The 19,786-nt window shown below is 41.2% G+C and overlaps 1 protein-coding gene across 1 annotated transcript; it reads right to left on the reverse strand.

Moving 5' to 3' along the window:
• Positions 1 to 18,882, reverse strand: LOC128744346 (intermembrane lipid transfer protein Vps13D). Its single transcript, XM_053841267.1, has 10 exons — positions 18,477 to 18,882; positions 16,905 to 17,638; positions 14,609 to 16,743; positions 14,399 to 14,538; positions 14,029 to 14,172; positions 9,364 to 12,047; positions 8,390 to 8,843; positions 5,824 to 6,605; positions 302 to 5,749; positions 1 to 242 (listed from the first exon to the last, which is right to left on the reverse strand). Exons 1-10 carry the CDS (start codon positions 18,571 to 18,573, stop codon positions 171 to 173), a joined length of 12,690 nt encoding a protein of 4,229 aa, XP_053697242.1. The 5' UTR covers positions 18,574 to 18,882; the 3' UTR covers positions 1 to 170.
• Positions 18,883 to 19,786: the final 904 nt, after the last annotated feature.

The following is a 19,786-nucleotide window of genomic DNA, read 5'->3' on the forward strand; positions in this document are numbered from 1 at the left end:
ACAAATATAGTATAATTCGTTTTGCCTCTTTAAACGGAAATAAATTTGGCTTAGAACATATTAACAGACGTAAGCTAAACGACTTCGGTTTTCCAGAGGCGCCAGTAGCCACATACCCTTCGGTACGAAATCGTTACATTAGTGTAGTAGACAAGAGGAGATCTGTCCCCTCATGGTTCGATCACAGTATTTGAGTTTAAGGTTTGTTCGCGCTCATCGTAGATACATTTTGCAAAGTTTATCTGAAATGAAAAGGTTGATGTAATAATCGAAAATCTTTATAATAATAGAGGTAACTTACGTGATGACAAATTTTCTTAGCAATCTCTTCGTTCTGGCAGCGTACTCGTGGTCGTTTCACCATTTCTGGTGCACTTGGTGTAAGAGACTTGGATGGTAGCATAAGACAAAATTCAATATAGGTCGTTGATTTTTTCGTTCGCGTAGCATTGGCATTTGGTTCGTTGGAAGTTCCCGGTGGAGGGACAGTAACCGCTTGGCAGGAAATGATTTCGCTTAAGCGGTAATGAAAAACTATCGTAGTAGTATCCTCGTTTTTCGAAAAACCCCACACGTGCTCGGCGGAGACAAGCAGGCGCATTTTTGATTCTTTGGTATCCAACAGGCACGGTTCATATGCCATGAATTGTTCATTAAAATTTCTTTTGTTAATTAAAAACAGATATTGCTGACCTTTGCTTTGAAGACTAGAATATGGCGGAAGTAAGCCACCAGGTGCTCCAGTTACGACCCTCGGATGGCGTTTCCGTTCGGGAAGAATTCTACTAGAACTTTTACTCTGCTCTCGAACGGCATTCGCCGTTTCCGATGCTAGATCAAGCACTCCAATGACAGGTTTTGTTACCGTTCCTACCAGCCCTTTTCCAAGGCCGGTTATAAATCCTGAAAACCCATCATTTACAGTGCCATTGTAGGTATGTTTAACTACACTGGTTACTCCACCGAGCAATCCAAATGTAAATCCTTTAAACCCAGCTACTAAATGATCACCAGTTGTGCTTCCACTACCTCCAGATACATCCAAAATTTTCTGTCGGGCCTCGACGTGTTCATCATCAAAAACAACTTTACCTAACCCGTCCGATATCGTCTCTGTGAGCTTAGCTGTTGAATTCGATATTCCATGGGTTACATTTTTGACTAGCGATGATATAGATCCTTCCAGTAATAGCCCAGAAACTCCTTCGGTTAGGTCGTTTGCAAAACCAAGTGGATTACCGAGAAAATCTACTGATCCTAGAATAGACGCAGCTTGCCATTTCAATTCCTGTTTGTAATGGGCTTTAATAGCGTTCAAATACGCGTCCATTGTTTCGAAGTGGCATTTGTGCGTAAACTTATCAAAATTGATAATTGCATCCTCAAATTTGATAAAAGTAAACCCTAAATTACGTTTCACTTCAGCAAACTCAGGTGTTAGTTTGGAAGCTGTAATAAAACTCAGTCTTATTTGGCTTGGAACGATCTGAAGATCTCCAAAGTAGTATCGTTTTACATTGGCGTCGAGGACCTTGTAGACGATCTTTTGCGCTTCGTAATCTGACTCATCCGGGAGAGCGGTCGGGTCAATGGGACTTTTAGCTAACCCAGTAAATTTAACCAAACGTAATATCAGTCGCTCCTCTAAATACACGGCAACCGGACGAATGCTTAATATAAAATGTTCGAATATTACGGCATTTGTGTTGGGACTAGGTAAAAGTTTAACATTCAGTTGCAGACATGATAAGCTGGACCGATTAGCTGACTCGTTTATCACCGGTGGTATTGTGTATAGGGCTATAGGGCATGACGTTTCAAACAATTGATTATCGATTTGCATATCTCCCACGCTGAAGTCAAGTGAAAAAACAGTCATGGTAGAGATGAGCTCCATGTTGATATCCTCTAGCGTAACGTATGCCAATTCCTCACAGGGTTGATTGGAAATAAGAGAAACCCCAATACCTTTACGTAGTTTGACAACAATATAGTATTCTTGCCTTTCATAGGCTAATTGTTTCTGCTCGTTTCTCGAATTGTTTCCAGACGTTTCATTAACAATATGTGACACATGCTTCCAGGAATTGTCGAAAGCAAGGGGACCTCCTGACAAATTTTTCACGTCTTTTATTTGGATGCATTTTATCGGTCCATCCATGCGATATGTTACGGAAAGGCAACCTGAACCAGGCCTCAGTTTTTGCCTCTCGATTGCCTGCTCGTAAGGTACACCAAAGCGATTCAGAGCTTTCGTTTCCGAAACACACATTCCAAGTACCGCTTCCGAGCCACTCTGCAAACCGAAGATACCTCCTTTCGCCTGAACGCACATATTTGAATGCTCACACATCAACCGGCCTTCTTCCGTAAAGCGCCACGTTTGCGTTGATCTTCGCTGTCTATTGGATGGCCTGACTACCAAATTGATGAATTGCATCGGTTGAGGTGGCTTTTCTAAATCTAATACAAATCTTGTCTGCTTTTTTCCCGGTTCACTTGGTGGGGAGGAACCTTCATGCTCCAATTGCTTCTCATGATTCATTCTCCACAGTTGAGAACGATCACCAGCTTGCTTGCGGGTAAGAACTACCCGGTTGTCGATAACCGCTAGAACGAGTTGCTGTGATTTCACATCCAAGTCACTGGCCGTCCTATATTCAAAGGAAGGCGTTGATTCGAAGGTTTGGCTGAAGGCGATGTATATAAAATTCTCGTAAGTTAGTCGAAAATTGTCGAACCCGTTTAGAGAGCAGTTTTCGAAATCGCCACCAGGTGCTTCTATTTGTAGATACTTGTTGCCTAGTGGTTCGTCCAATACATAAGCTATTGAACTTCTTGGTCGCACTGTTGTTTTGAATTGTAGTTTTACAGCTGCCTGGTGAAACCTTATTGGTACTTCTGAATAATTATCAAGTCGAATTGGTGGCGGTAACGACTGAGCGTCACTGAATATCATGAAGTAAGTCGCGCCTTGAAGAATTGTTTCTAACCGAAGAAATTGCATCGCACCGTTTACCGTTCGAATGTTGATATATAGACTTTGTGTTTCGAAAATAGGAATTCCAGCAGACCACAGACATTCATGAACATCGGGTAAGCGAACGCACAGCTCCTGCTCCTTGTCTAAACGTGGCCAATGAAAAGCTATATGGCATCCAGGAACAGCCTCTATATAAGCTGATTTTGCTGCTGGGTCATACACAGTATCTGTAAAGCATTTCTGTAAAACTTGAAGTTTAAAGGAACTTCGATTGTACAACTGATATCTGGGGGAGAAGGTAACGATAGCAGTTTGATTATAACGACCGCGCGCTCGCCGTACTTCGATTCCAATGATGAAAGATTCTTTGCCGCAGATAAGCTGTCTGTGTTTGATACCTTGCTCGAGTTTAAATGGTTGGCACCATTGCAAGCCTTGACCGAAGCGCCTTCCGAGTCGCATAGTAAGACATCCCGAACTGGAAGGATCAGAAAACGCAAACATGAACGGGGAAATCATGCGAGCTTGCTCGTTTTCTGAAAATTGACCGGAGCATTCGCTGTCTAAATCATCCTGGCGAAATACCAAGGGAATACCTGTCCTATTTACTAGCCAGAACGGGGCGCTGACTGATATTTGTATTCCACGACCTCTAACGATGTGAATGCAAGCTCGTAATTTCAACATTCTAGACTTTGTATCAAAAAGTCGCACATCCAGTTCAGTTGATCCGTAAAAACCTGCCGGTATACTAATTTGTCCTGCTTCCGGATAGCTGTCTAAAGTTAAAGTCAATCCCACCGGCTGTTCCATATCAATTTCAGTGATTTTTGCTGTTTTGGAAGCAGGTATTCTGCCCTGAGTGCCAGACGGTAGTTTGTACAGTAAATCGCACGGTAGCAGATTATGAATTCTGACTGGTGGCCACAGGGTTATAGAATGACCAGGAAGTAGTATGACATCTTTGGAAGGGTAAGGTTCTTTTCGAATAGAAACTAACATTTTGTATGACCTTTCCCGTAGTCCACGACAAGCTCGCAACTCCTGGTAGAGCTCGTTCGTCTCAATCGCTTCGTTCCATCGGATTCCTTTATCAGTAAACTGAAATCCATTGTTGTTGTTGAATGATTTATGAATGTCAAATTTTTGTAATAATGTCCAGCCATCACTGGAATTGCTTAATTCCTCCGAGCGTGATTGATTAGCACTAACGTCTTCGAGTAAAGGAACATTTGCCGGTAGAGGACGAAAGTACAGAATTGCATGCACGTGAGTTAAAGGAATATTTAAAATTTCATTCGAATGAAGTATCTGCGTGTTCGTGTCAGGCCAGTTACGAATATTCAAATGACCATACAAGTGTTCCATTTTTACCAGCACCGCATTATCCAGCTTATTGGTCAACTTAAGCGCAGATTGCACAGTAATCAATTTCTGAGCCGAGCCCTCGAGTGAAACAGCAAATACAATTCGTGCTCGCGGCGCTTGTGAGTCTTCAATGAGGTCCGGTCGTGCATGTCGGAAAAACGTTCCAACTCGATCGACGGATATTGGCCCAACCTCTTGCCAACCTTCGACACGCACAGCTATTTGATGTAGGTTCAATTTGTGCGTATCACGGTGACGTTGTTTACCTTTTGAAGCATAGGAGAAACTTGCTGTTCCTCCCGGGTCAACCTGACTCCATTGCGTGTCCCGATCTGACAGTACAGTTGATCTCGTTGATTCTGACGATAAGACTGTTGTGTACCACAATCTTACTCCTGTATCATTCTTTATGGCAAATGGGACGAATGGAGTCCTTCTTCGATAATTTACCGGACTTTTACAAGCGGAATTCGCAGAGTTGTAATAATCCTGAATCCAGTTTTCTTTGACCAACTGATAAAGGTCTATTAATGTGCTAGTGATGTTCAGTCTTAATGTATCGTTGCTTTCAATTTTTAGGTTAAGCCGGTTTCGGTTTGCTCCAATTTGTCCCAAACTGTAGCCCCAATGAGCTTCTACCTTCCAGGTTTCTATTAACGGTTCCCAGCCACTCAAAGCTCGGTTATAATAATCACTTGCAAATACACCGGTCATACGGCCTGATTTATAACCAGAAAAAGTCGTTGAGAATGCCTCTATAGCGGGAGTAGCATCGCCGTCGTTTCCATCGGTAGCAGCCACAGGTGAACATTGACCCATTTCTTGCCTAAGATCCAACTTGTTCAAGGAAAGTTCAACAAAGGGCACATCTGCATCCCGACAATCATCGATAATGCATATTGATATGCACGGTGCCTTCAACTCTATCGCTTCCACCATTTTTTGGGTTTCTGCTGTATATTTTAACGGTTCCGAATTTTGCGTCAACCAAAGAGCCGCATCATCTATGTGATAGTTACACTTCTCCAAAGCACTCAGGCAGTCAACACGGTTAAATCCTAAGAGAACGAGCTTTTCGACAGCAGTGCTTGCCTCGGAGCTTTCTTCGATGCTAGCTTGCTTGCTATCTCGGGCATACTTGGTTTGACCTGGAAGAGATTCTAGCATTCGCTGAAACATTTTGACGTCGTGATAGGACAGGCGGATGCACAGTTGTTTCTGCATTTGCATATCCAGCACGCCTTGCCGAAGATCCATATTCACAGTGATCGGGTCAATGATCGATAGTGCAGTGCCTTCCTCTGATCCAAGTACGCAGGAAAAAACCTCTAAATTGTTCAGATTGATGGACAATATCCTAGAGTTTTCAAATGGTCGGTATGATAATACGGTTGTACTCTAAAAATTGTTGAAATGGATTATGATTTTTGGATTATATTTTCACTCTAAATCAAATGACACAAAGCACTGACCTTTAAAATAACAGCATTCGAGTCGTGTTGATCCGTTTTCTCTACCAGTACTAATTCGGAGTCAGTTATATTTAACTTTAGCTCTATTCGATTGATCTCTGCAGTCACTGGTGTTCGTTTGCTTGCATCTACTGAAATTAAACGTTCGTTGTTTTGCAGCTGTAATCCAGCTTGGGGTTGATCTTCTTGCTGCAATATAAAATCTTTGGCACTCTCCAACCAGTCCAAAATAGCCATCATACGCATATTATTCAAAAGGATGGTGAATTTTGTTAAGTCTTTTCGTCGTCTGCTATGTATCTCCGCTTGCACTTGGCCATCCGTGAAATCACTTACTATTGGCTGCAGTATATTGGAAAAAACATTTCGCATTTCATCACGGGAAGAGGGTTCATCGGATCTGGTGTCTTTGATTAGTATTTCCTGAGAAACCAGATCAATATCTTGCGCTCCGTCACTGAGTGAATCTACCAGTAGTTTGGATTTTATAAAATTAATACATGCTAGCGGTGTAGGTTTTCCATCGGTATTCAATGCTTCCAGTCGTACAGAAACGTCTTGCAGTTCAAGGTGTATGGAAAGATTTTTCCATGGTTCTTCAATCAGATCACTATCAGTGTTCAAACTTAAGCTACTGTTTGCAATGTACATCGGCCGAAGATAGAGCTCATCCAATGATTCACCTAGATTGTACGATAAGAATCCCCGTACCAGTCGGTACTGCTGCAAATCTAGTACAGCTTCTAATTTCGATAGTGTTCCGTGCACGCTGATGTCTGGAACTAAAATAATGTATGCATTTGGTTAGTTTTCGATCATTGCATTTGGGATTGAAATTCGTATTTTTGCTTGAATAATGAATTATTATGCACTAGGTTTGCTTTTCTCACTTGTTTCAAACTTGTCTTACCGCTGTTATTCCGAAATATATTAGTTTCTCGCTAGCGTCATAAAATGAGGGTTTAAAGAGCAATAAATCGGCAACCATTAGTCTTTGAGGTTGTCGGAAAACCTACTCATAAGGGCTACCCACTGAAATTTGACATGTGTGGCATGTGTGGGAACGAGGGAAGGAATATAAACACAAACGAGTGCGAGAAATCTAACAAGACATCGGGTGGCTAAAGATCAAGCCGCTGGTGCTGGTAAGGAGCCTTTACTGGCAGAGCAGAGCTTTATAAACATGGCAGAGAAACGCTGGCCTTACACTAGTTCATTTTCAAGATTTGGGAGGAAATATCAATCACGAACTACAGGCATTGCTAGGAGAGATTTCCTTTTTTTTTAACCGCCCAGTTAGCTTCGAGGTATGATGCTGGTTTAACAAGCCAGTCGTTGTTTGTTCGAATCTCGGCTAGGCGGTGCTGCTAAATAGAGTTAGTAGGATTGTTGCACTCTGTCGATAAAGAAGGGTCAAGTCTTAGAAAGACGTGTAAGCCCCAGCGGGGTGGTGTGGCTGTCAAACTGCATATACATTGTACATGTCCCACTCATTGGTTTTGGTACTTTTGGTTGTGGTGCCTACTTAGAGGTTGATTCATTTTAAAACAAATGAAACTAGTTAGAAATCTGTTAAACACAGCCTCTTAGCTATAATTTAACTAATATTAGCTGTTATTTTCGGTAAGCTGGCTGGTTCCAAATTGGCGCCATCCATGGATGTTTAGTCCGCAAAATTTTGACACCCCTGGTAAGCCCAAGGCTTTGCTTTTTGGACAGATTTCCATAATACATATGGTGAAAATCGGTGTAGGCTTCGGTGGGGCGGACACATCGTAAGGATGCCGGACGACAATGCGTCGAAAATAGTTCTCTTCAACAACCCACCGGCACCAGCAACAGGAAAGCTTGATGTGAAAGATGGTTCGATCTCGATCAGGTCGAAAGTGATTTGCGACTTTCTTAAGACGACTGAGAAATGGGCGACGAGTGGCACCAGATAGAGTTATTTGAATGGAGACGACTGCTTTGAAACAGCTCGGGCCACCCGGCTTTATGCTACTGCTGACGAAAATTTTTTTTGGAAGGCACCTCCTACGTCAATGAATGGTAGAAGTGCGCTGTGTGATGAGTTATTTATAAAGAACGAACAAAGTGGGAGAACGAAAAGAAAAAAAACTTGGTATAATTGGAAACACACACGATCGGTTGTTCTGCTTCGTTCATATTTTTATTTTTCGTTCTTGACGAAAACATTTACTCCGCTCATCAGAAATTAAAAGTAAAAAGTGTAAACCTACGTACCATTTAATTTTAAACTTTGATTTTAGGCGCTCTGCCCACGGAGCGACAAACGACACGCTGGAAATAGGCAATTCGTAGGCGTGTGGTTTGTGTCTTTGCTTCAAACCCTGTCGCCTCGAAAATATACACTGCCTATGTAATGTATTTTTAACTATATTTCTCTAATTATGCGCATGAGGCGGACACAAATTGCCTATACGGCCATGTCGCTTATCACTCCGTCTGCAAAGCACTTTAAAGTTTGAATGTTTAACACTTTTAAACGCCATGCAGATGAAACAACTTTGAGTTTAAAAAAATAATGATCAACGATAAAACTCACCGAAATGACTATTCCATGAATCCATATTTCGTTCGACTTGTAGCTTTAGGTGACATTTTTCCTTCAACAAGCTTGGTCCTTGCTTCACTAACCAATAGCACTTCATATCAATCGTAATGTCGCTATCAAATTGCGTCGTTTGGGGGTCTTCATCTGGCTTTAACACACGACGAGCAGCGAAGATGTTCGTATGGAATAAATTAATGTGCATTACATCCAAAACCTCCTTGATCGTGCTGCTGGAGGAAACACTGATAACTTCCGGATCATCACTCATTCGGAATTCATTCTTTAGCGTGAATTCACCCAAATCGGCAACGATGACGTGCTCACTATTAAACGCCATTGGAAATATTAAAATTGGTGCTCCAGCATTGATCTCCAATCCTAGCTGCGTTGGTCGTTGATTGAGGTTAGCCTTAGAGTCCGTCGTTTTAATTTTTCGCATTACCGGCTGTATAAAACATTACCATAATTATTACGTGTAATGATAAACAAAACTTAAAAAAAACGATGTACGTAACTATAATTCGGTAACATTTAACAGCTTAGTTTAGGAATGTATAAAACTTCATGTACTTTGGTACATCAATCAAGCAAAATAATATAAATATACATATTGTGGTGCAAAATAAATGTGAACTTTTGTAAATCAAACAAAATAGAAACAGTTAAGTTGATTGATGGAAAGAAATAAAATTGGAAAATAGAAATAGACAGCGTTCTTGACGGCTTCGATCAAAATTTAAATTTGCAATTTGTTCGAAAACGTGTCGAACGTATCTCTTGTTAAAATTGAACTTTTTCGGACGGCGTAGTACCTAGGTTCAACAATAAAAAATGTAGATCGAGGATGAATTTTACGTCACTCTATCACTCTCTACGTCACTCTAACGTATCTTAGATTACAAAAGTCACTCGAATCGAAACGCTAAATGTCACCAGGTATTATAATTAAATGTTACGTTACTTACAGTTTGCAGTTGAGAAAACTCCTTGAAAAACAATTGTATCTCCGCAATAAACCGTTTGGTGTGTACAAACCGTACCGAAGACATTTCTATTTTCAAAACAGCATCCTTCTGAAGCGTCCTTGCATGGGTTTTAGCCGCATCTCGGATGTACAGAAAACTCAGGGCTTCATTACCAGTGGTCATAAATTTTTCACGATACATAAAACCATACGGCGTTAGATCGCTCAAAGTAATCGATCCGAGTCTGCCTTCGACCTGCTTCGTTTGACATCGCTGGGATACGGTGAAATTGGCATTGGACACGTTGGCTTTCGCTATTTCGTATTCTGGCTTAGCCAATACTAGCGACAGCGATCGCACTGAAATGTCTAGTTTCGTATGACTACGGTTGAAATTCTTTTCGCGATTCGTTTGCTCAGATGAAGACTTCTGCGTACCACTTGAAGATTCGTCATCGTTAAGTAAGCCAAAGAAATTTAACAGCACGAACCAACTCTCCACTGATACGATAAGATCGAGACTGTTAAAGTCAATAGAACTGGATTGTTGCAGAGAGTTGAATTGAGTGGCGAACGTCGGACATCCTGGATCAACCATTAGCGATGTATAAATGACAAGATTAGCTTCCTCACCGATATCGGTTCTGTTTTGCTGTCTTTGTACTGAGGGAGATGGTGGAGGGGTATCAGGACAAAGTGTTTTATTTGCTGTTAGGAAATAAAAGCATGTTTTGTCGTTTAGATTGTTTGGCAAGGAGCTTGGTAATTCCTCGATGTTGGTTAAAAGTCCGGCCAAATTTGGACAAGAGTGTGAAGCAAATGATGACGCTGGTCGACCATATTGATTGTTTTGTGAGGACGAAATTACCATATAACGATTTTTCGCTGTGTCGGGTTGAAGTAGATCTTCCATCATGATTGATCGCAAAGATATTTTAAGATGCGTTTCGTAAATGTTACGTTTCTCGAAGATTACGGAAAAATCTTTGAAGGAGATTTGTATTTGAGGTACATTGTTTCCGTCGTTCAGCTGTATAATAAATGTTGGAAGTTCAAAATTCAACTTTATGTTTAGGGAAGAAGGTTTCTCTTCAAAGCTGCTTTGATACATCAGACCACGACGCACTTTATCCGTAATGGGAAAAGCATTGAATGTTGACTCTTCAAGAATTTCTGGATGTCTATCGGCCAATGTTGAAGGTTCCGTTGGTGGACGAGTCAAATCTTTGGGAATTTTGAAAAGATTGTCGAAGGTTTCCAGCAGTTGTTCGTACTGTTGTCGTTTTAGAGATAATCGTAGAGGTTTTACAACGCAACCGAAGACTCGAAAACCATCGTTATCGTTCTCGGCACTATCTCTAGATATCTCGAGCGAGAAGATTGTGTCATGTATAATTGGAATGGCATTTTCCTTGCACGAATAGAACTCTTCCGCTCGTGGCAGTGCGGAATATCGAAAACCTTTTCTGTTCATCGTATCTAACGAATAAAGATTAATATTCTTTATATCGATTTTGTACAACTCAAAGTTCTGTGGTGCATCATCTATAAATTCCATTGATTCGTCCTTGCCAAAACGAATTCCTTTGAAACCATTTTCTTCAGCGGATGGCTCAAAAATTTCATCAAGATCGCTGAGATTGTACATAGCTTTATCTACATCGGCGATTATTGTTGTAATGTTATTTTGACTAGTATTTGCATGACCATTTTGTTGTTCATGGGTATTACTCACCGTGATCTTCCCGAGATGAGCCACCAGTACTTGTGTACTGCTACTTGATCTCGGTAATATCAGCACAGGGGTCTCAAGTGTGATGTCGACTTTCAGTGTATATTCAGAGTTTAGCAAAACTTCATGGGTCTTTGATAGTGACACTGTTCTCTGACGTTTAGTTTTACGTGGTGAATTATAGATACTCTCAGGTCGACTGCTTGAAAGGTCGCTTCTAGACTGCACCAAGCCAAGTGCCATATCCGTTGCCTTGTCTCGGATCGAGCGAGCCAAATTTTTCAGATAATGTTTGAATTCTGAAGCGCACCAGCTCAGCTCCTGCATAAACCGAGCGCAATGAATAAACCACACCGAAGCCATTTTGACACGTACATCGATTATGGCATTAGCGTCTTTAGAAACCGAAAAGGAAAGCGCTTGCCTTTCTTCGACTAATCCGTCCATAGAATCCTTTGATTGATTGCCGTAGACTTCTTGTGTTAGTGAGGTCATCAGATCAGGTCCAGTGCGTCGAATCGTGGGTGGATCGGTAAGTGGATCTTTTCCCACTGAAAGTATCCTTTGGTGATTGATGCCTTCTGGCGTTAGATCCAGTACTTGAAGACCTCCCAGTGATCCTTCTACGGCCATAAGAGTTCCAAGGGAAGCATGAATTTTTGCTTCGGACATGGTGAAAGTTCCCACTTTGCGTCCTACTAGGTAGTTATCACGCATCAATGCTCGCAAAATTAGCACGTTGAGTCGGTGAAAATCAAAAGTAATTTCGGTTCGACCTGGAATGCTGGTATCTGTTTCATTTTTGATGGCTACCATCGGTGCCAGAGATGCAGTAGATGCTTGAATATCTTCAGACTTTTGTGTTGGTCCCGTTTGGTCCGGTGGTTTCGGTGGTGCCTTCGGAATAACCCGTTTAATGAATCCAACCAGTTCCACGATAGTTTCTTGGTTAGCTGCAAAAGAACATCAAGGTTTGTTTAGAAAACTTTACACTAGTAAATTTTAATTATACGGTAACTAAACGTTTATGAAGTAAGTTATTTTTCTGCTTTATATAATTTTGAAACTACTATAAATAATCAAGGAAAGGGCCGACTCCCAGCAGAATTCGATGGACATGGCAAGGAACCACTGATAACGGCATTTTATTGGATGATTTCTGAAATTTGGTTCGAGGAGAAACTACTGGAGGAACGAATGGAAGGAGCGGTATAATTGCTGTAATTCTTGCGTTATTACGCTGAACAACGTCACCTACAAGGCACTCCCGGATCTTGCTACGTTGTCTATCCTGAATAGCAAGAGAATTCGTAGGATAATACCAGGCAAACGCAAGTGATTAAAGGAATTCTAGAATGAGTGGTTTTGAAGCACTCTCGAGTCCCTTAGAATCGCGCCGAGGGTTGCGGCAAGCAGATGAACTATCCTGTTTGTTGTTCAACATCGTCATTGAGGGTGTGATTCAGCGATTGGCCGTAGAAGCGAGAAGTAATTCCTGGGTTCCGCGGACAACTTAGATGCCAGACTAATAGCGGGGGCTAGGAGGATATGGAATGCGCCAATAGATGGCTAATGAATTAATGTATTTGAGATCTCGTCACCACCGACAACACGAGTAAGATTAAGCTGACAATGATACAAAACGCTTGCCAGACCGGTAGTGCTACGGACTAAAGACTAAGATTCGAACGAAAGGTATATATTTGGCAGAATAGAAACGAGAGCTGCGCAGATGTATAAAACACGAGCTGCAGGCATTCTTTAAATGGATTCTCATCGTACACCTGACAAAAGTTGGGAAGCTACGGTGGCCGGCCTCGTTGCGAATATGTGATGAAAACTGTTCAAGCAAGGACCCCACCTGCACCAGGAATAGCGGGGCTCAATGTGCTAGATTTAATTTAATTTATTTCACCATGACAGAGGCTAAACAGAGTAAAATCGAACACATTACAAACATCGTTGAAGGAACGCAAGCAGACATTAAAACAATTATTCACACCATAATTTGTTCTGTGGAATTGGATGGCCAATAACGGTGGATTGCGAAGCCGACGTGGAGGTACATTCCACGGTATCTGGTACAGGAGTTCCGGGCAATCCACATTGCCTGTTATTAGGTCGAATATAAATAGACGCTGCTGTTTGACGCGCCGGACTGCGAGTGTATCCAGGCTAATCAGTTGACAACGGTCTATGTAACTGGGAAGATTGACTGGATCATTCCACGGTAGCTGACGCAAGGCGAATCCCACAAATTTCTTCTGAATCCGCTCAATCGCAAGGATCTGTGTTACGTGTGCAGGAGCCCAAACCGGGGAAGCATACTCCAAAATGTTGCGTACGAGAGAGCAATATAGCGTCTTGAGGCAATAAACGTCAGTGAATCCAGACGCATGGCGTCGCATAAAACCAAGCACGGTGTATGCTTTAGCAGTGACTCTACTTATATGCTCGTCGAACCTCAATTTAGAGTCAATAGTAACGCCTAGGTCGAGAATAGAGTTAACACGTTCCAGACAATCCGGTCCCATGCTGTATTGATGAAGAAAAACGGTGTTACGGCGACTGTATGATATTACTTTACACTTATTGCTGTTAACACGCATGCCGTTGTCACTGCACCAGACTAGCAGACGATTAATATCCTCCTGTAATGCGACACAATCGGCAGGGGCACCAATCACCCGAAAGATTTTTAGATCGTCGGCAAACGATAATTTCGATGATGACAGCAGCTCGACCAGGTCATTAATATAAATTATAAAGATGAGCGGGCCAAGCACACTGCCTTGATAGTTCGACCAAATCGAAGCTGACTTGCCACTCGAGGCATAAGCTTGAGCAAATCAATTCATCGGACGTTTTCCGCTTTATACTGTATGCTGTTTGTTTAAAAAAAGAGAATAAATTCTACAAACAACGGTTACTCACCTATAATATCCAAATTATTAAACTGGATGTTGGCCACCTGCAGCTTGTCCTCTAAGTTATTGCTATTGATGAATATGATTTCGACCGTTATGAGTGCATCTAGATCACCAAATTGAGCAGCGTTCCAAGTAGGAGAAGTTACTTCTATTTTCGTTGTTAAAGTCATTTTATATCAACGTATAAATAGCGTTGTGAAGCAGATAAATGAAAAATAAAAACGAAAAATATATAAAAATAAACGAAACGAATTTTAAAATATTGATACAGTTTAGTTATTCGAACCCAGATAAAATTTTTCAAAATTAAAACAAAAATAATCAAGAAAGGTAAAAAACTTAATAGTAAATTGAAACAGAAATGCACAATGTACCTCTTTGTAGATTACTTAGCGCTTTCGAAATCGTGAGCGGACTAGTTGGTCGGCGATTTTCCGTATTAGGATCTGGCGAACCAGGGGAACATGGAGAGCATGGTTCACTTTGTCGAAGGCTGCCGGACAGGCTATCCATTCTAAAAAGGAATAAGCAAATTGCATTAACAAATTTTGTTGCTAGTTTAATGATATGTCTGGAATAATTACCCCACATGTCTATGGCTGGCGATAAGTAGTTCAAAATCTGGTCCAAATGATTGCATGGCGTCGGCCAGCAGAAGTCCATGAACGGACAGTGTTAATGTCACATCCTCCGGCCTTTTACTGTAACCAGCTTTGACGCCAGTTACTTGCAATTCCACGATACTTCTACCTCGTGACTGTACTTCCAGCGATAGTTGATCAATGGTGAATTGGAATACGATAATGTTAGAGGACCCTTGCCGTTGGATTGAACTTGAATCAGTACCGTCATAAACTTCCGATTTAGGATCGATTTCACTATCACTAACAATGTTTTCCGCAGCATCCGGTACATCGCCACCAACTCGCAACGTACCCGCTTTTGTGAGAGTATCGATTAAAGTAAATAGTGTAGACAGCTTATACTCGTTGATGTGGGCGTTCAACTTTGGTAGTGTACCGGATAACGTTAAACTCGGATACTGGGGATCATTTGTATAGACCACACGCCTTTCAACTTGTAAAGATATGCTGAAACGATCTAATACGTGTAGTGTTGATGTGCCTTTAGTACTGGCGAAATTCCAACGTTCTTTTCCGCGGCATACCAATACTTGAAGATCTGTTAGATGAAGCTGATATCGGTCGTACAACTTCTGATATAGGGCATGTTCGTCCAAAGAGTCAGCGCCGGCTGGATTTATCTCTGGTAGTTCAGAAAAGGCAGACTCCAATGTTGGTGAGTTGGTTGTACTCGCTTCCGACCCAGGAGGTGTTGAACAAGGTGTCATAAATGCATCATCTTCGTCGTTTTCAGTTTTCGCTTCAGGGGAAGTAGTGGCATTATTTATCTTATCAGATGTGGCCCCCGTAAATGGTCTATTTCCGTTAGTAAGTTGCAAACGACCGAAATCTACCACCACGATTGTACTGTTTTGACGATCAGCAAAGTTGTCCACAAAAATAATCTGTGGGGCGAATATGTCAAATTCTAGAGTCCATGTTTTTCTTGCATTTAGGTGTCCTTCAAGAATATTCTTCCAGTTACGCACGAATTCCATTTTTGTTTTATTTTTCATATCTTCTATTTTACGTCGAGTATCATATTGCTGGTGTGGTTTTATCAAGAAATCGATCAACCATTTGACTGCTTCAGTATTATATACGATATCTAACGATTGCGACTTAACCATCAACCTATAATCAGTATCGTACGAAAGAGGTTTTCGTTCGTATTGCACTTCAAAAATTGGCTCTGCAATAGTACCCTGCTGCATAGATTGGCTTCTCGTCCTGATCGGCCCTATCTTTGGATTAAGGGGTAGCTGTTCTTCTTTTGCTTGAGGCTTTACCAAGTCAGCAAACTGCGAATTCTGTGTCAGGCAATCCTTTATCAAAACAGATCCTAACGATAAACTAAGGTAATGTGATCCACTACGTGGTCTTGTTTCTACGTCAAGCTTGAGATTTTGAAATTGGAACTGCAGCATTGGAGTAATCCCAAGCCCGCTGCAAAAGTCCATTGTTCCCCGCTTCAAGACAAAATTGAATTTTCCAAAAACTGCATCTCTCTTCAACAGTGAATTTGTATCTACCGAATCGGCCAGGGCATTCAAAATTTCGTCTTCGAAACTACTGCTGGGATTGAATTCCTGATCTTTACTCCAATTTGCTTCGGAGCTTTCATCGCCTTGATCATTCGATATCAAATCAGTTGGACTTCCATTATTATTGTTGTACCATCCCCACCATTGTGGGAAAAAATGTACCAACATACTTTTACCTTGATTGATCTGTGCAGGAGAGTTTTCTGTCATCGTAGGAACTCGCATCATGCAGACATCTCTCAGCAATCGTAATTCATCAAAATCGCGTTCCCGCTCTATTTGATCTTTGAAAGACTTGTTTTCAATCGACAACACTTCATTCGGATTACTAACCACCCGGCTATATACGTTGATGTAACGCATGTTTTCTTTGATTCTGACAAATGGATCAACTTCGGAGTATCGCATGAGTCCATGGCAGCGAATCGCATAACGCCACCATGCTCTGGGATCGTCGGCAACATTGCAATTCGGCCGATACAGCTTGAATCGACGGTACCTTGCAATATCGTCTAATCCTCGAACGCATTGCATCATTTGATTATACTGGACCTGCGAAAAATACTCTGGTGGGTATAATGATGTTAAGCTAACTAATTGGTGAACATTTGGGCCTGACATCAACTACGTTAGCTATTTTGGAAAGTTTCTAACTAAGATGATAATTGAACTTGACCAGAGGTATAAATACAATGTGCTAGATTGATACTTACATCACTGAGCGTTATCTTTATTTCATCCCATATCAAATCGCATACCAGCCGCGGTCGGCTGCGCGTCCGTAATGGAGTGTCACTGCGGTCACGTTTCAGCTGGGCTTTTGCACTTATCGGACTGATTACGTAAACTTGTTCTTCCCGAGCGAGCGGATCCCAGTAGATGGCAAAGTTAGTTAATTCTACAAGTTTGAACGTTACTTGCTGTTGGCTCCAGTTAGAGGTCTGCCCCGGTTGCCAGTTGGCGTCACAGCTCTGCGCCGAGAGTGCTTCAATGTTAATCCCACAGGCGAACGTTTGGTTGGGAATAGTTAATCCGTCTACGTAACGTATATGAATACCGTTTACTTTAAGTTGCAAATTTTCAATTATGTTTGTTATTAAGGATGTTCCGTAGCTGAGCCATCCAGAATAAGAAGATGCATAATAGCTTCCCTCAGTTACAGGGGTTTCTCGCAGTGCTCGCCATTTCGCTTCGATGCGATCGAGAGCAGCAATTTTGAAGTCAAGCTCTGTTTGCTGCTCAATTTCCGAATTCCATTCATTTAGATCAATTGGTCCGCAGATTACGTTAACGTTGTCGATATTCAAGCACCAAGAAGCGGTACGAAATTGGCGCACTGGTACAGTAAGTTTTATTTTGCCGATTGTGCCATTGATGATTTGCAGTGGAAGTCCCAAATAGCGAAGAGCATCCTTACGCAACGGTAGATTTTCGAGTTCAACTTGCCCTGCAAAAACATGAAACAGAATAAATATTTCACGTAAGAATATAACTAATCTAACATAATAATAAAACTACTTTATCTCGCAATCGTTTAATCAATCATCCTGTAGTTGCAGGTGGACAAGGTGGAGCGAGATTTGGCGAATACTGCTGGGTGTCTGCGGAACCGGGGACCAGCTACCATGGACCGAATTAGATTGAGGAATTACGTTACGCAAGTCTTACCATTAAACGTAACATTTCAAGGCCAAAGACTAAAAACACGAGTTTGGTCTGATGGCTTTACAAGCAAAAGTTTTTTGCTGTTTTAACCAGAAATTTACAAGATTAACTTATCCAGCAACATTCCACAAGCAACCGAGTAATTGTAACGCTTGATCGTCACCTCAATTAATTCACTGAGCACGAAGCAAAGCAACTAGCCTATACGTCTCAAGTACGTTTGCGAGGCGAAGACATGGATTTGGTCCGAATGAGTAACTTTCAATGTTCAGCGATGCGTCGTGCGAAGGTTATGACCAAACCTTACTGTATTTTAACAACTGCAAGGAGACTCGTATAACTTTCGTGTTATAAAATTTATTTTTTGCGGACAATGAGTTCCAGACTATTCAAATCTATTCAATAAATTCAAATATAAACAATTTTATAGAAATATTATTGGTTATTCACCGGTTGTCATTGTTTGAATTATATCCGGTTTAATTTCTTTTATTATGAAATGTTGAGTCATGCAATATTGCAAATCATGTACATATAATATTGTAATTTATGGTCCAATCACTCAGTGTGTAACGGTAAGAAACGCAAAATCTCTGTGAAAATTAATGTTAAATGCTTACCAGACAACAACGCAATTGTCAGTTGCGCCGTATTAAGGTTTTCTACATATTTTCCTAGGTAATTATTCAGCACCCAAGCAGTTAACTCGCGTAACATTTTTTCAGAATCCGGAACTTGTATTGTTATTTTAGTTTATTGTCGCTGTAGTTTCATGCCCAAACGAACAAATTTAGCTTCTATGCAACCGCATTACTAATTTTTTTTACAAAATTCGACACCTATGAATCACGAATTCCACAGTCTATGACGACTCTTATCATCGAGCAATTACGTAACAGTAACACATCCTAGTTCCGACTCAATATAATAGATTGTTGAAAATTTATAATTTTCATATGTTATTGCAATAACGATATTACACTTCCAATATTTTCTAATGTTTTCTTTATAATAACTCGAAAGACAGCTTCTGCTTCCGATGAAATAGTATGAAAAATGCTGTTTCGCGACCGACCGAGCGTACGGAAAAACAAAAGAAGTGCGAAAGAAGACTGTGTGGTAGTGTTGGTGCATGTTTGTGTTTGCTACTTGTGACTGTCAGTTGACAGAGCAACAGCAAACAGCTGTTTACGTAGACACTTTAATATAGACGTGCCGATGTAAAATTAAGGGGTGGGCGAACGGTTTGCGGTTTTGAGAGCCGTCAAAAGAAACCGATTCACCGCTTGGCACGAGCCAACAGCTCACATTGTTTTGCACCTGTGGTAGTTGAAGAAACTTAGGATATTCTGCTTCGCAGGAGAATACTTAATACAGTTAACTTTCGCTAATTGCACTAAGCTCATAGCACAGCCCACTTAGTGAAAGGCTTTCGTTAGTTGGGCTGCGCTCTCGAAACCGAGGGATACATGGATTGTTTTGACGTAGGACTACGTCTTATGGCAAGTTTTGAGATAGGGTGTCATTCCAAAAAATCGAAAAATGCGAGCGTCACGAAAAATGAAAGGTTTTGAGCGCTAATAGCTCAGCGGTTTTCCGATCGATTTTCAATATTCTTACACCAATCGATCGGAAAATCTTCTAAGAATTGACCCAAATGAAAAAAAGTATGGATTCTTGATGTTGAACTATTGAAAATAATGAACCTATCTTTTACCAGAATTCTCGCTTCGTGATTGGTTGGAAGATTCTTTACGATGATCTAAACCTATACCAATTTGATATCTGTGCTTGGGAAGTATACCAAAACAAGTGACAAAGTTCCCTAATTTCAACAAGATTTCTTAACACCACGGTTCAACCTAGACCATTTTGATGTCCTTGCTTGAGAAGTACGCCAGAGAGAGTATCAAAGCCCCTCCCGTGCCAA

Source organism: Sabethes cyaneus, chromosome 3 (genome assembly GCF_943734655.1).
Source record: "Sabethes cyaneus chromosome 3, idSabCyanKW18_F2, whole genome shotgun sequence".
Lineage (NCBI taxonomy): Eukaryota > Metazoa > Arthropoda > Insecta > Diptera > Culicidae > Sabethes > Sabethes cyaneus.

What these genes read in the sequence shown, in the direction of transcription:
- LOC128744346 (XM_053841267.1), bottom strand. Translation starts at nt 18,573, where the DNA reads ATGTTACGCGAGTTAACTGCTTGGGTGCTGAATAATTACCTAGGAAAA. An exon ending in GCTAAGTAATCTACAAAGAG is followed by an intron (nt 14,173 to 14,398) that starts GTACATTGTGCA and finishes CAACGAAAATAG; the next exon opens with AAGTAACTTCTCCTACTTGG. An exon ending in AGTTTTCTCAACTGCAAACT is followed by an intron (nt 8,844 to 9,363) that starts GTAAGTAACGTA and finishes TGTTTTATACAG; the next exon opens with CCGGTAATGCGAAAAATTAA.